The sequence below is a fragment of the Gobius niger genome, assembly GCF_951799975.1.
Source record: "Gobius niger genome assembly, contig: SCAFFOLD_35, whole genome shotgun sequence".
NCBI lineage: Eukaryota > Metazoa > Chordata > Actinopteri > Gobiiformes > Gobiidae > Gobius > Gobius niger.
In genome coordinates, this window is record NW_027639229.1 from 85,120 (window position 1) to 101,644 (window position 16,525).

The 16,525-nt window shown below is 44.9% G+C and overlaps 1 protein-coding gene across 1 annotated transcript; it reads left to right on the forward strand.

Moving 5' to 3' along the window:
• Positions 1 to 13,355: 13,355 nt before the first annotated feature.
• Positions 13,356 to 15,507, forward strand: LOC306982718 (uncharacterized protein; the record flags this gene model as incomplete). The annotated part of the gene is made up of 1 exon (XM_079583183.1): positions 13,356 to 15,507. Exon 1 carries the CDS (start codon positions 13,369 to 13,371, stop codon positions 15,505 to 15,507), a length of 2,139 nt encoding a protein of 712 aa, XP_079439309.1. The 5' UTR covers positions 13,356 to 13,368.
• Positions 15,508 to 16,525: the final 1,018 nt, after the last annotated feature.

Consider the following 16,525-nt stretch of genomic DNA (forward strand, 5'->3'; position numbering starts at 1 on the left):
AACTGAGCTGGAAACAAAACTCTTCAGTTTCTATTGAACTGAACTGTTCCATCTTCAGCCATTGACGTCTTTAAACGTCATTTCCACTTCTTTTAATACCATTGTTTGTTCTTGTGATTGTAACGATTTACTGCAGAAACTGATTTATCATTTAAACACAGATTATAATTGTGTTTTATGTTTTTTTATAGAATGTTTTGGGTCGAGGGATTTGCTTTAAATTGTGCAGAAATTATAATCTTTACTTTGTCACTTTAAAATATTCATCAATAAAGTCACAAATCTTTATTCAAGTCGTTTTTTCTTTCCCAAAACCTAAAATAAAGTAAAAACACACACACACACACACACACACACACACACACACACACACACACACACACACACACACACACACACACACAAACACAAGCACAAAACATAAAAAAATTAAGGGCTTTATTTTGAAAACATCCCTAATTTAAGGCTTGTATCATGTATTGTGGAGTGAATGAATATTGACAGTGCAGCGCTTTGAGAAACTTGGTAACACAGGCTTGTAAAGCGTAATACAAGTGAACTTATTATTATTATTGGTATTAATGAAAACATTGCACATTAAGAGTTTTCATTCTACTCTTTACTTTTTTCCCATGAATATGACAAAGTGTTTGATCTGCACTCTGGCCTTTTACTGTAACTGATTCATTTCATGTTGATGTTTTATTGATTTGATCTGTTTTCTTGTAATTTTATGCAACTCTGAAGCTTTGAACTGCCTTGTGCTCTACAAATAAACTTGCCTTTCCACACCGGCCCGGCTCTGATCCAACGTTGGAACTTCCTTTAGAAGAACACGGCTCTCCAGTGGTGTTGGAGCTTCCTTTAGAAGAACAGGGCTCTTGGTGCTGCTTCTCCAAAAGGAGCCTGGCCCACTCCAAGTCTTTCATTGATTTTATGGCAGGTGTATTTCCTGCAATTGTCTCTTTACTCAGTGGATTTTGTTTCAGCGTTTTCCCCATAATCAGAATGTGTAAGTTCATGAATCTAATATCGGTCTTAGATCTCAAAGATCGACTGATCCCCGTTTTAACGCGTCTATTTTCCAGCTTCTTCCAATGTTAAAAAGCAGAGAGAGCACCGGCCCCACCTTTGCTTTTCCAGACTCTCAGAGAAACTCAGGTGCGTAACACCAAAGCCACGCTGCAGCGGAGCGTGCACGTACTTTCACACACCCACACATTCCACTCAGCGCTTCCCATCCAATCAGAAACAAGCATCCAGACAGAAACTCATGACCTTTGACCCACATCACACCAGCGTGAGGGAATCATAACGACAAAAGCTGTTTGTGTTTCACTTGTTCAACACAGTTAACGCTGCTAAATGTTCATTCCAGAAGAGATATTTGGACATTAAGTCAAAACAAACAGACGTCATTTATAGTCTTCTTAAAGACAAAAGCAGCTGTTTCTGTCTGATGTTTGTTTCCCTGATGTCGGTCATTTTTGTTGCTATTTTGGTTTTAGATTTGGGTAAAGCCAAACTGGAGAAAATGTGCTGGGTTCAGGTGGGGGTTAAGAGGTTAATAAATAATTCCCAGCCTGATTTATTCAGCTTTGAACCTAAAAAACAAGTCAAAATGTGAGTTTTTACACAGATTTTCACTTATTTTATTCCAAAACTAAACAAGATCCAAAATGGAAGAAAAAAAACCTTTGTTACTAAAATGTCCCAAAATAAAAGCAGACGTTTAAATCTGGCTCTGTCCAATATTTAGATTTGGAGGCTGAAAATATCTGCACTTTTGCCCATTTCTCCAGATTCACCAAACTTTCTGAAGGAGGAAAATCCTTCACACGTGTGTCTGAGTTTGTGAATCCCGACTTGCAGTGTGCACGTGAGACTCATTAGCATATGCCCCGCCCACATTCACCATATAAGGACAAAGACGTGCCGCACGCAAACGCCAGTAAAGGAGGAAATGAAGTGGTAGTAGTTTATTCGGTCGCCTCATTCCTTTAAACATGAAACATTTACAATGATTCAAAAGGGTTTAGACTAACCCAGTTTACAGACTTCCACCAGGAAACAAACATTTACAATAAACAATATCAACAAGAACACAAGAGAAATAAACATGTTTCTACAGTTAATAACAGACATTTCAATATTTCAATCATTTATTTTAAACTCATGTCATTTAAATTCATATTCATCTGTTATGAATCTATTACTTTTCTTACTTTATTCATCCTAAGCTCATATATTCTTGAATTTTAGTCGATTTATTCGTCTTTTTGAAGCTTTGACTGTTTGGGACAGTTTTAACTGATCTTCCAGGTCGTTCCACAGATTAACACCTCGGACAGAAATACATCCACTTTTTTATTCTTTTTTGCTTTTTGGAAATGCCAGTTCCTCTGAGGTTATACTGACTTTTCCTGTGTTCAGATAATTTTATACTTTGTAAACTATTACTAATGTGTTTAGATCAACGAGATCATGGATTTTCAGGAGGTTTAGCTCCACAAAGACAGGGTTTGTAGGTGATAGAAATCTGCTTTAGTGATGATTCTTATATAGGATGAGTATAGGATTTGTAATTGTTTCCACATATTTCCAGGCCATGATTTAGGTAAGGAAGTATGAGGGAGTTATACAGTAACAGAAGAGGTTTTTTATCAAGTACAGTTTTCATTTTGCCAATTACAGCAATGGTTTTTGCTCATATTGTTTTGAATTTACTTATATGTGATTTCCATTCAAGTTTTCCATCAATGGTAACTCCTACAAATGTATTTGCATGAACTCGATGTCCGCATCATTTATTTCTAGAGTTGTGACGATCACTGACTTTTTTATTTCCAAAAATAATATATTTATTTTTACTAAAGAGAGTTTGTTTAGATCAAACCATAGTTTTCGGACTGTGAGCTTCTGCTGTAGAGGAGCTGTTTCAGGTCCTTTCCAGAGCAGAACAGGCTCGGATCATCCACATATAATAAACATGTTTCCTTTTCCAAAGCTTCACAAACATCATTAATATACATTATAAACAGTTTTGGACCCAAAACAGAGCCTTGTGGGACCCCATGTGTGGTTAGTTTTTTCCAAAGTGGACATTGTGTATATGTACATATTGGTATCTGTGGCTGAGATAACTTTCCAGCCAGGCATAAGCAGGTCCCCTTGTATGGTCGATGGCAGGGGGAGGCAACGTCAGGCCCGGGGGCCAAATCCGGCCCTACAGCATAGAAGCTCTGGCCCTCAAGATGATTTTGAGAAATAACGTGACACAAATCAGAGATCAAAGGCCTGTTAGTCTCTTAACTCCCACCTAAACCGAGCACATTTTCTCCAGTTTGGCTTTACCCAAATCTAAAAGCTTCTTGAAAAAAGTGTCAATATAGCAACAAAACGAGAATGAAAACACAACAAAAAGACAAAAAAAGAAAATGTGTTACATGTTTTATACATGTTTTGTTATTTTCTCTGTATCTTCTACCCCTTGGTCTGATTTTAGAGAAACACAAAGTTAGTTATCATTTTTATGCTGATGATTTGCAGATATATATGCCACTAAAGTCTAGTTCTGAGGGATCATTGAATCCTTTGTTGGATTGCATTCAAGAAGTTAAGACATGGATGGAGGCCAACTTTTTAAGTCTAAACAAAGATAAGACAGAAATTGTAATATTTGGAAATTCTTCTAATGTTCTCGACACTTGTGACAGCGCCATTGGCCCTCTAGCTTCCTTCTGTCACCCTTTTGCAAGGAATCTTGGTGTGTTTGTAGACAATGAATTTAAATTTGAGAAACATATAAATCATGTTGTCAAATCAAGCTTTTTCCATCTTAAAACTCTAAGCAAGGTAAAAAACTATCTACCTGCCTGTGACTTTGAGAAAGCCATTCATGCTTTTATAACGTCGCGACTTGATTATTGTAATTCTGTGTACACTGGTCTTGGTCAGCGTTCAATTCGTCGCCTTCAGGGGGTACAAAATGCAGCCGCTCGTCTCCTTACGGGGACCAGAAAGAGACAGCACATCACCCCTGTGTTAGCTGCTCTACACTGGCTCCCTGTGTATTATAGGATAAGGTTTAAGCTTTTACTTGTTGTCTTTAAATGTCTCCATGGTGCTGCTCCTCTGTATTTGTCTGAGCTTCTGGTACGTCACGCCCCTGCTCGGGCTCTGAGATCTGCTGATCAGCTGCTTTTAGAGGTCCCTCGCTCCAAATATGTGACTAAAGGGGACAGGGCTTTCTCTGTTGCAGCTCCAAAACTGTGGAATGACCTGCCTCTCCACATCAGAGCTGCACAGACACTGGACCAGTTTAAATCTTTGCTTAAGACACACTTTTATGCAAAAGCTTTTAACACTGTCTAGCACATATCTGGCCAAATCTAAGCTGTTAGTGCTTTGCTGTTTTGTATATTGTGTTTTGTTTTTTTATTATTATATTTATATGTTGTTGTTTTTCTCTCTGTACTGTAGACCTTTTGTGAAGCACTTTGGTCAACAGCAGTTGTTTTAAATGTGCTATATAAATAAATTTGATTTGATTTGATTTTGATTTATATATAATCTATACAGATGTTTTTTCATGCTTTGACAATACATTTGTAAACCATGGCTTATCGGTTGCAGTTTTATGGTTGACCATATCAGGGTCTAGAGAGGCCCAGACCTCATCCCAGGTCTGGGCCTAAAGATCCCGTTTAAGGCCAACAATATCTTCTGTGATCCATGTCTGACTAACTTATGACCAACTGTTTCAGATATTACAGCTTTACATAACATGAAGAAGATGAAGAAGATCACTGATGTTATTTAGAAGTAATCCAGCCGCCATTTTGTTTCCAACTGCATTAGTGAATATGTTGGTTTGAGGAAAGAGGGAAGAGACTATTGTTTGTTTGTGATGTCACTCGAGTCCGTAATAAAGTTGAATTGTGTTGATTGAATATTACATTGTTGTGATGAAGTCTGTTGTTTTTGTGCTATTTTGTAGATTTAGAAGGTTTATGTTAAAATCTCCACAAACAATGTGCGTCTCATCAGGATTACTGAACAAACCTTCTCATTTCTGAATGAACGATCGAGGCAGATCCGGGTGTTCTATACAGGCAGGAACAATTATTATTTTGGATCCTCTGTAAAGATAAGTCTGGGAGCGACACAAAAGGATCAGGATTCTCTCAGATCACAGAGCGGGAGAGTCGCTTTTAGATTTGGGTAAAGCTGAGCTGGAGATAATGTGTCAGTTCAGGTGAGGGTTAAGAAGTGAATTCATTCAGCCGCTCCAAGAATCCTGCAACTGTAGCAACGGATCTATTTCTCCAGGATGAGCTCATTCCAAGTCCCAAACTAAAGAAAAGTCAAAGTATTTTCTGACTTTCATTGACTCCAGTGGTGCAGAGCTTCGTCATGTGTTTCCATTGTCCTGGTTTGAAGCTGAACTAACCCGTCTGTCTGGTTTAAACTCTTCTCTCTCTGACACTCGGCTCCTCTGTCCATGCAAACTGTCAAACATTAACTGTGACTTCATGTTTCTAAAGTTCATTGTTCATTTCAAAGTGACTTTTGACACAAGTCCATCTGTCCGTTGTTGGACTTTGGTCAGAGTTTTCTGATCTCAGATAAAGCTGGACTTTTCACACAGACTTTGCCTAAACTTGATTTGTAGATTTGTTTGTGTGAGACATAAACATGTCTGAGCCGTGACTCATCAGTTTCCTGCCCCTCCCTCTGTCAGACTCAGCCTCGCTCTGAGCTTCCTGGTTCCTCCTCCTCTCACACACTCTCTAAAGTCACACTCTCTTATAAACACAGATTATAATTGTGTTTTATGTTTTTTTATAGAATGTTTTGGGTCGAGGGATTTGCTTTAAATTGTGAAGAAATTATAATCTTTACTTTGTAACTTTAAAATATTCATCAATAAAGTCACAAATCTTTATTCAAGTCATTTTTTTCTTTCCCAAAACCTAAAATAAAGTAAAAACACACACCCACACACACACCTACACACACACACACACACACACACACAGAAACACACCTACACACACACACACCTACACACACACACATACACACACCTACACACACACACACACACACACACACCTACACACACACACATACACACACCTACACACACACACACACACACACACACACACACACACACACACACACACACCTACACATACACACACACACACACACACACACACACCTACACACACACACACACACACACACACACACACACACCTACACACACACACACACACCTACACACACACACACACACACACACACACACACACACACACACACACACACACACACACACACACACACACACACACACACACACACACACACACACACACACACACACACACACACACACACCTACACACACACACACACACACACACACACACACACACACACACACACACACACAAGCACACACACACACACACACACACACACACACACCTACACACACACACACACACACACACACAAGCACACACACACACACACACACACACACACACACACACACACACACACACACACACACACACACACACACACACACACACACACACACCTACACATACACACACACACACACACACACACACACCTACACACACACACACACACACACACACACACACACACACACACACACACACACACACACACACACACACACACCTACACACACACACACACACACACACACACACACACACACACACACACACACACACACACACACAAGCACACACACACACACACACACACACACACACACCTACACACACACACACACACACACACACACACACACACACACACACACACACACACACACACCTACACACACACCTACACACACACACACACACACACACACACACACACACACACACACACACCTACACACACACCTACACACACACACACACACACACACACACACACACACACACACACACACACACACACACACACACACCTACACACACACACACACACACACAAGCACACACACACACACACACACACACACACACACACACACACACACACACACACGCTCATGACGTCCCTTCTTTGTTAGATTCATGTCTTGTTTTGTCCCTGATCAAATAAAAACAGATTCAGTTCAAATTCAGTTGGACTCGACACGACATTTTGAAGTTTTTTTCACACAAGGATTTTAACCTCTGACCCTTATAGTGAGTTATTAAACATGTGAGGCTCTCATTTACTGTCAAACAATTCTGACACAACAATCCCTTCTTCTGATCATTTCAAACTGATTTGATATTAATCACTACACATTACCCACACGTGTTTAATAACCACAACTGCAAAGCAAATACCATCATTAAGGCCAACATATTCAAGCCTAAAGCTTCCTTTAGAAGAACACGGCTCTTGGTGCTGCTTCTCCAAAAGGAGCCTGGCCCACTCCAAGTCTTTCATTGATTTTATGGCAGGTGTATTTCCTGCAATTGTCTCTTTACTCAGTGGATTTTGTTTCAGCGTTTTCCCCATAATCAGAATGTGTAAGTTCATGAATCTAATATCGGTCTTAGATCTCAAAGATCGACTGATCCCCGTTTTAACGCGTCTATTTTCCAGCTTCTTCCAATGTTAAAAAGCAGAGAGAGCACCGGCCCCACCTTTGCTTTTCCAGACTCTCAGAGAAACTCAGGTGCGTAACACCAAAGCCACGCTGCAGCGGAGCGTGCACGTACTTTCACACACCAAGGCTCAATCCGAAACCATCAAATTGTAGCCTCTAAGCACTAACACTAGCAACTAACTCCTTAACCTTTCATGGGGTCAACTCTTAGACCTCTATGCAGTTAGGGAACTAGACCTTCAGCAGCATTTGAACAATCCGTCCGTCCTTAAACAGGGGAAGGGGAAGTGACATCACCAACAGCTGCTTTTCTTCTTCTTTAAAGTTATTGGTGGAGTGCAGGCCAAACAAAAGTGCATGTCGCCCCCTACTGTACAGTGTCCAACAACAACATAGTGTCCAAACAAAGACATTTAAGGAAAAAAATAAATCCAAATGATCCAAACATTTCCCTTTAGTGTTATTTTATCTCAACAGCTGTTTCATAAAGCTACAGCAGCAAATGATCCATGTGGCTTAAGTTTCTACTAAATGAAAACAAAAGCATTTAATCCGTTTACTGAGTTTCCTCTTTAACACTGACATGTGACTGAGCTGTGGGGACGACAACATGGATTTATCACTTTTATAAAGTTTGGCTTGTGCAGGATCTTAATTTTTAATTATTATTATTTTTATTATTAAATGTGCTCCTGTCAATCAACAGTGGTTGCGCATGAATCACTCGAGGGTGGGGGCGAGGGGGGTGGGGTTTTTTGGCGCAGTGGCTTGTGGGATGGCACATAGCTCCTAATCACTGGTTAGTTAGCATCAGAGGTCCCTATGCTAAAGTGGCCATGATAGTTAGCATCAAGGCTCCTTTTCCTAACCACTTCCTAACTGACTTACCAATTCGGAGGCAACTTGCCATGGCGGACGCTGACGCACATCCGGTTTGGCGTAAGAGCTCTTAGCAATCTGCCCGTTTCGGAACCAGCCCAACACATTCCATTCAGCGCTTCCCATCCAATCAGAAACAAGCATCCAGACAGAAACTCATGACCTTTGACCCACATCACACCAGCGTGAGGGAATCATAACGTCAGAAGCTGTTTGTGTTTCACTTGTTCAACACAGTTAACGCTGCTAAATGTTCATTCCAGAAGAGATATTTGGACACTAATATTTTGTCCTCACGACCTTCACTCCACATTTGTTCCAAATCAACATCAGGCTCCACTGAAACATTACTGACACAACACAACTCTTCACTCTCCAGAAGCTCTGTGCTCGTAGGACTAACTCGCTCTTTGACCACATTTACTCTCCTCTCACATTCAGGAGTTGGGGATAATTATTCATGTATGCAGGTTTGGAGAGTTTGCATCAGAATCAACTCCCATATACAATAAATAAGATCCAATTCATCTCTGTGCAAACCTTTAAACCCATCTGGGTGAGAAACGAGACACAAGCCTAAACGCAGCCTCAAACCTCGTCCGAGCAAATGAGAGAAATGCCTGTTTAAACCTGTTTCCTGAAACATCTGTACAGTTTAGAGGAGATGTGTGTTGTTCAGTCAGAGGTTCAGAAACACCAAGAGAAGTGACAACGCGGCCACTCAGCTTTAAGTTGTGCAGAAATTATAATCTTTACTTTGTCACTTTAAAATATTCATCAATAAAGTCACAAATCTTTATTCAAGTCGTTTTTTCTTTCCCAAAACCTGAAATGAAGTAAAAACAAACAGACGTCATTTATAATCTTCTTAAAGACAAAAGCAGCTGTTTTTGTCTGATATTTGTTTCCCTGATGTCGGTCATTTTTGTTGCTATTTTGGTTTTAGATTTGGGTAAAGCCCATCCATCCATCCATTTTCTTCCGCTTTATCCGGGGCCGGGTCGCGGGGGCAGCAGTCTCAGCAGAGATGCCCAAACTTCCCGATCCACACACACCTCCTCCAGCTGTTCTGACCCCGAGGCGACACCAGGCCAGCTCGGAGACATAGTCCCACCACCGTGTCCTGGGTCTTCCACAAGGCCTTGTCCCACTAGGACATGCCTGGAACACCTCCCGTGGGAGGCGACCAGGAGGTATCCGGAACAGATGCCCGAGCCACCTCAGCTGCTCCTTTCGACATGAAGGAGCAGCGACTCTACTCCGAGCTCCTCCCGGGTGACTGAGCTCCTCACCCGATCTCGGAGGGTGCGCCCAGCCACAAGGAAACTCATTTTGGCCGCTTGTATTCGCGATCTCGTCCTTTCGGTCATTACCCAAATCTCATGACCATAGGTGAGGGTGGGAACGTAGATCGATCGGTAAATCGAGAGCTTTTCCCCCGACTCAGCTCCCTCTTCACCACGACAGACCGATACAGCGACCGCATCACTGCTGACGCCGCACCGATCCGTCTGTCGATCTCACGCTCCATCCGTCCCTCACTGTGAACAAGACCCCGAGATACTTGAACTCCTCCACTTGAGGCAAGGACTCCCCACCGACCTGTAGAGGGGAAGGAGAACCATGGGCTCAGATTTGGAGGTGCTGATCCTCATCCCTCCCAGACCCGAGTTTTAGCCTCTGCGACCACAGGAGCTGCAGCACGCTTGGCCTGCCGGTACCTCTCAGCTGCCTCCGGAGTCCCACAAGCCAACAAGGCCAGGTAGGACTCCTTCTTCAGCTTGACGGCATCCCTTACTTCTGGGCGCCACCACCGGGTTCACCGCCGCGACAGGCACCAGAGACCTTACGGCCACAACTACGAGCAGCCGCATCGACAATGGAGGAGGAGAACAGAGTCCACTCGGACTCCATGTCCCCCGCCTCCCCCGGAATCTGGGAGAAGCTCTTCCGGAGGTGGGAGTTGAAGACCCCACTGACAGAGGGATCCACCAGATGTTCCCAGCAGACCCTCACAACACGCTTGGGCCTGCCAGGTCTGACCGGCTTCCTCCCCTGCCAGCGGATCCAGCTCACCACCAGGTGGTGATCGGTTGACAGCTCCGCCCCTCTCTTCACCCGAGTGTCCGAGACAGGCGGCCGGAGATCAGACGACACAAGGGGCGACAGTGGCACAGATGGTAGAGAGGGTCGTCTCATGATCGGAAGGTCGGGGGTTCGAATCCCACCTCCTGAAAGTGCACATTGTCGTTGTGTCCTTGGGCAAGACACTTCACCCACTTCACCCAGTGTCTGCGCACATTGGTGTATGAATGAGAGTATTAATGGGTGAGTGGATCCTTGCTGTAAAGCGCTTTGAGTGCCTAATGGAGGTGGAAAAGCGCTATATAAGTTGAGACCATTTACCATAACTACAAAGTCGATCATCGACCTCCTGCCTAGGGTGTCCTGGTGCCACGTGCACTTATGGACACCCTTGTGCTCGAACATGGTGTGAGTTATGGACAAACTGTGACTAGCACAGAAGTCCAATAACAGAACACCACTCGGGTTCAGATCGGGGAGGCCGTTCTTCCCAATCACTCCCTCCCAGGTCTCACTGTCGTTACCCACGTGGGTGTTGAAGTCCCCCAGCAGAACAATGGAGTCCCCAGTCGGAGCACTATCTAGTACCCCTCCCAGGGACTCCAAGAAGGCCGGGTACCACCGATGTTGGCCGAGACAACGGTGAGAGACCTGTCCCCGACCCGGACAGGTCGTGGACACGTGACGGCTGAGCTGGGGGGATATGAGCAAACCCACCCCAGCCCGCCGCCTCTCCCCGCGGGCAACTCCAGAAAAATGGAGAGTCCAGCCTCTCTCCAGGAGTTGGGATCCGGAACCCAAGCTGTGCGTGGAGGTGAGCCCGACTATATCTAGGTATCTCTCAACCTCCTGCACAAGCTCAGGCTCCTTGCCCCCCAGCACAACCTCCCGCACAAGCTCATGCTCCTTCCCCCCCAGCACAACCTCCCGCCAGAGCTCAGGCTCCTTCCCCCCCAGCACAACCTCCCGCACAAGCTCAGGCTCCTTCCCCCCCAGCGAGGTGACGTTCCAAGTCCTGAACGCCAGAAGCTGTGCATGTGGACCAGGTCGTCGAGGCACCCGGCCTTGACTGCCCCCCAGTCCTCCCAGCACCCGACCCCTACGGATCCCTCTGTGGGTGGTGAGTCCACAGGAGGGCGGGCCCACGTCGTCCCTTTGGGCTGTGCCCGGCCAGGGCCCCGTGGGCAGAGAACCGGCCACCAGACGCTCACGTTCGGGCCCCAACCCCAGGCCGGGCTCCAGGGTGGGGCCCCGGCTGCGCCATGTCGGGCGACGTCTCGGTCCTTGAATGTGTCCCGTCCATGGGGGTCTTCTGAGCCGCTCTTTCGTCTGACCCGTCACCTCGGACCTGTTTGCCATGGGAGACCCGACCAGGGGCATAAAGCCCCGGACAACATAGCTCCTCGGATCATTCGGGCACTCAAACAACCCCACCACGTTAAGGTAGCAGTTCACGGGGTTGGGTAAAGCCAAACTGGAGAAAATGTGCTGGGTTCAGGTGGGGGTTAAGAGATTAATAAATAATTCCCAGCCTGATTTATTCAGCTTTGAACCCAAAAAAAGAGTCAAAATGTGAGTTTTTACACAGATTTTCACTTATTTTATTCCAAAACTAAACAAGATCCAAAATGGAAAAAAAAAACCTTTGTTACTAAAATGTCCCACAATAAAAGCAGACGTTTAAATCTGGCTCTGTCCAATATTTAGATTTGGAGGCTGAAAATATCTGCACTTTTGCCCATTTCTCCAGATTCACCAAACTTTCTGAAGGAGGAAAATCCTTCACACGTGTGTCTGAGTTTGTGAATCCCGACTTGCAGTGTGCACGTGAGACTCATTAGCATATGCCCCGCCCACATTCACCATATAAGGACAAAGACGTGCCGCACGCAAACGCCAGTAAAGGAGGAAATGAAGTGGTCGTAGTTTATTCGGTCGCCTCATTCCTTTAAACATGAAACATTTACAATGATTCAAAAGGGTTTAGACTAACCCAGTTTACAGACTTCCACCAGGAAACAAACATTTATAATAAACAATATCAACAAGACAAATAAACATGTTTCTACAGTTAAAGGTGTGAGAGAGGATTTTGCTGCCGATGATGAGTCAAACGACTATTTTTGTATTTTTGAATAGTGCGCATGCGTAAGAGCCCCCACCTTCACACGAGCTTCTTACGTTGGAAACGCCTCCGCCAGTCCACCGGTGTGTGTGCTGCGCAAGTGTATTTGTTTATTATTTGTTTACCAGTACTCACTGCTGCAGCTACGACTTCCTTCTCCCTTTAAAGTGTCGGACTCCTCCATGGTAAATACCTTTTTAATGTAAAACTTTTACGTGTTCCTTTTAAACAAACAAAAAAAAAAATCGCCAAATGATGTAAAATGCTTGTATGAATGCCCTATGGCATTGTCTTGCTACGTAGCTATAGCATTTATATTATGCTACAAGTTAGCTTTACAGATATAGGACATACAGTCATCTTTCTGTCTGTATTAGTTGTTTGTTTGGTCAGTACATATGAATTGATATTGCATTGTCTTTTCGTTGTTAGAGCTTTGAAGGCGACACATTTGAGGGTTCTGACATCGAATATTAGCCACCTCCATCACAGACAAGACGGGCATCAGTTTCCTGCCCCTCCCTCTGTCAGACTCAGCCTCGCTCTGAGCTTCCTGGTTCCTCCTCCTCTCACACACTCTCCAAAGTCACACTCTGTTGTCGACAGAGAAATGGCGCAGAAAGCCGTGGACCAAGAGGACTTTTGGTGTCCCATCTGTTTGGATCTACTGAAGGATCCAGTGACTGTTCCCTGTGGACACAGCTACTGCATGAAGTGTGTGAAGAACCACTGGGACCAAGAGGACGAGAAGCATGTTTACAGCTGTCCTGAATGCAGACAGAGCTTCAGCTCCAGGCCAGTGCTGGTCAAAAACATCATGTTAGCAGGTTTAGTGGAGCGGCTGAAGAAGCCTGGCCTCACAGCGCCCCCTGCTGACCGCTGCTATGCTGGAGCTCAGGATGTGCCCTGTGACGTCTGCACTGGGAGGAAGCTGAAAGCCGTCAAGTCCTGTCTGCAGTGTGTGGCCTCCTACTGTGAGGGCCACCTCCAGCCTCATTATGAAGCTGCAGCGCTTCAAAAACACCAGCTGGTGGCGCCGTCTGACAAACTGCAGGAAAACATCTGCTCTCAACACGACGAAGTGAAGAAGATGTTCTGCCGCACCGACCAGCAGCTCATCTGCTACCTCTGCTCTTTGGAGCAACACAAGGGCCACGACATGGTGTTCTCAGCCTTGGAGAGAGCCCAGAGGCAGGAACAGCTGCTCCAGAGCCTCCAGCTCAAAGAGACAGACCTGAAGAGGCTCCAGCAGGAGGCCCAGGACATCAGCCGCTCTGCCCAGACAGCAGTGCAGCGCAGTGGGGACAGCTTCACCGAGATGGCCCTTCTCCTGGAGAAAAGACGCTCTGAAGTGGAGCAGCAGAACCGCTCCGAGGAGCAAACCCAACTGAAACAAGTCCAAGAGCTTCAGGACCAACTGCAGCGGGACGTGACTGAGCTGAAGAGGAACATCTCTGAGCTGGACCAGTTTCTACAGCTCTGTCCTTCACTGTCCACAGACTCACAGAGGACAGAGATTCAGACAGGGCCCCCCCGCTGCTTCGAGAAGGTGACCAGAGCCGTGTCAGAGCTCAGGGACAAACTAAAGCTCAGTCTGGAGGAGGGTCTGACCAACGTCTCACTGGCTCTGAGAGGAACACCATCTGAACCCACCAACGCCTCACTGGCTCTGAGAGGAACACCATCTGAACCCACCAACGTCTCACTGGCTCTGAGAGGAACACCATCTGAACCCACCAACGTCACACTGGCTCTGAGAGGAACACCATCTGAACCCACCAACGTCTCACTGGCTCTGAGAGGAACACCATCTGAACCCACCAACGTCTCACTGGCTCTGAGAGGAACACCATCTGAACCCACCAACGTCTCACAGGCTCTGAGAGGAACACCATCTGAACCCACCAACGTCGCACTGGCTCTGAGAGGAACACCATCTGAACCCACCAACGCCACACTGGCTCTGAGAGGAACACCATCTGAACCCACCAACGTCTCACAGGCTCTGAGAGGAGCACCATCTGAATCCACCAACGTCACACTGGCTCTGAGAGGAACACCATCTGAACCCACCAACGCCTCACTGGCTCTGAGAGGAACACCATCTGAACCCACCAACGTCACACTGGCTCTGAGAGGAACACCATCTGAACCCACACTGGCTCTGAGAGGAACACCATCTGAACCCACCACCAGAGAGGACTTCTTACAGTATTGGACAGAGATCACTCTGGACTCAAACACAGCAAACACACGTCTGAAACTGACTGATGGAAACAGAAGAGCAACATTAACGAGTGAAGATCAGAGATATCCTGATCATCAGGACAGATTCAGTCTGTGGATTCAGGTCCTGAGCAGAGGGAGTCTGACGGGCCGCTGTTACTGGGAGGTGGAGTGGAGGAGCAGGAAGTGGGTTAGTTTAGCCGTTTCATACAGAGACATTCGGAGGAAAAGATCTATTATAAGTAGATTTGGAAACAATGATAAATCCTGGGCCTTATACTGTAGCAATGAACGTTATTTATTTAGTTTTAACTCAGTCGGGTCCGAGGTCTCAGGTCGGTTCTCGTCCAGAATCGGGGTTTACCTGGACCACGGTGCAGGGGCTCTGTCGTTTTACAGCGTTCAGAACCAAACCATGACCCTCCTCCACAGAGTCCAGACCAGGTTCTCTCAGCCGCTCCACGCTGGAGTCAGGTTTGACTGGAACCCTGGAGACTTTACACATTTCCCCAAACTAAAGTAGCAGCTTTTCTCTTCAGGTCCAGATCGTCCTTGTGTCTCGTATTGAACTAATACTGAAGGTTTTTTCTATAATAATATTTGTTTGTCAGACGTGGACATTGTTCTGAATTCTAATCTGCTGCTCCTCACTCACGCTCAGGGGCAGATGTGTTTTACAAACACTTTGAATCAAACCTTCAATTAAAGCCACAATAAGAAAAACTGAGCTGGAAACAAAACTCTTCAGTTTCTATTGAACTGAACTGTTCCATCTTCAGCCATTGACGTCTTTAAACGTCATTTCCACTTCCTTTAATACCATTGTTTGTTCTTGTGATTGTAACGATTTACTGCAGAAACTGATTTATCATTTAAACACAGATTATTATTGTGATTTATGTTTTTTAATAGAATGTTTTGGGTCGAGGGATTTGCTTTAAATTGTGCAGAAATTATAATCTTCACTTTGTTACTTTAAAATATTCATCAATAAAGTCACAAATCTTTATTCAAGTCGTTTTTTTCTTTCCCAAAACCTGAAATAAAGTAAACACACACACATTCTTGTCCCTTTTTTTAGTTGTGTTATAGCAGCTGTTTTGTCACTTTTTTGTTACGTTTTTGTAGCCGTTGTGCGTTGGTCTTCACTGTTTGATTTAGGATTACATTTCCATTCATCCATTTTCTTCTTCTTGTCCTGGAGGCGTCACACTTTAGCGTCTGCCCTTTAAACATGTCTGCTCCTGCAAGTGCAGCTGGAAATAAAGACAGGTTTATTTAATCGTCCTCACTCCTCCAGCTCTGCTGTGATTGACAGCGTCTCCATGGAGACCAACGGGGAAAGGGGCGGAGTTAAAGTGCATATGACTGGTTTTACTGCTTTTGAACATATGAAGCGAAGCAGCGATTGAAAAGAAGAAATGTTGGGCAGAGACGGTATGTTTAAGCTGCGGACAGGAAGTGACATAGAAGGAAACATTCCAGAGCAGTTTGACTCAGTTCCACTGGAGGCCTATTCACCTTATTCCGCCCCGCCCACT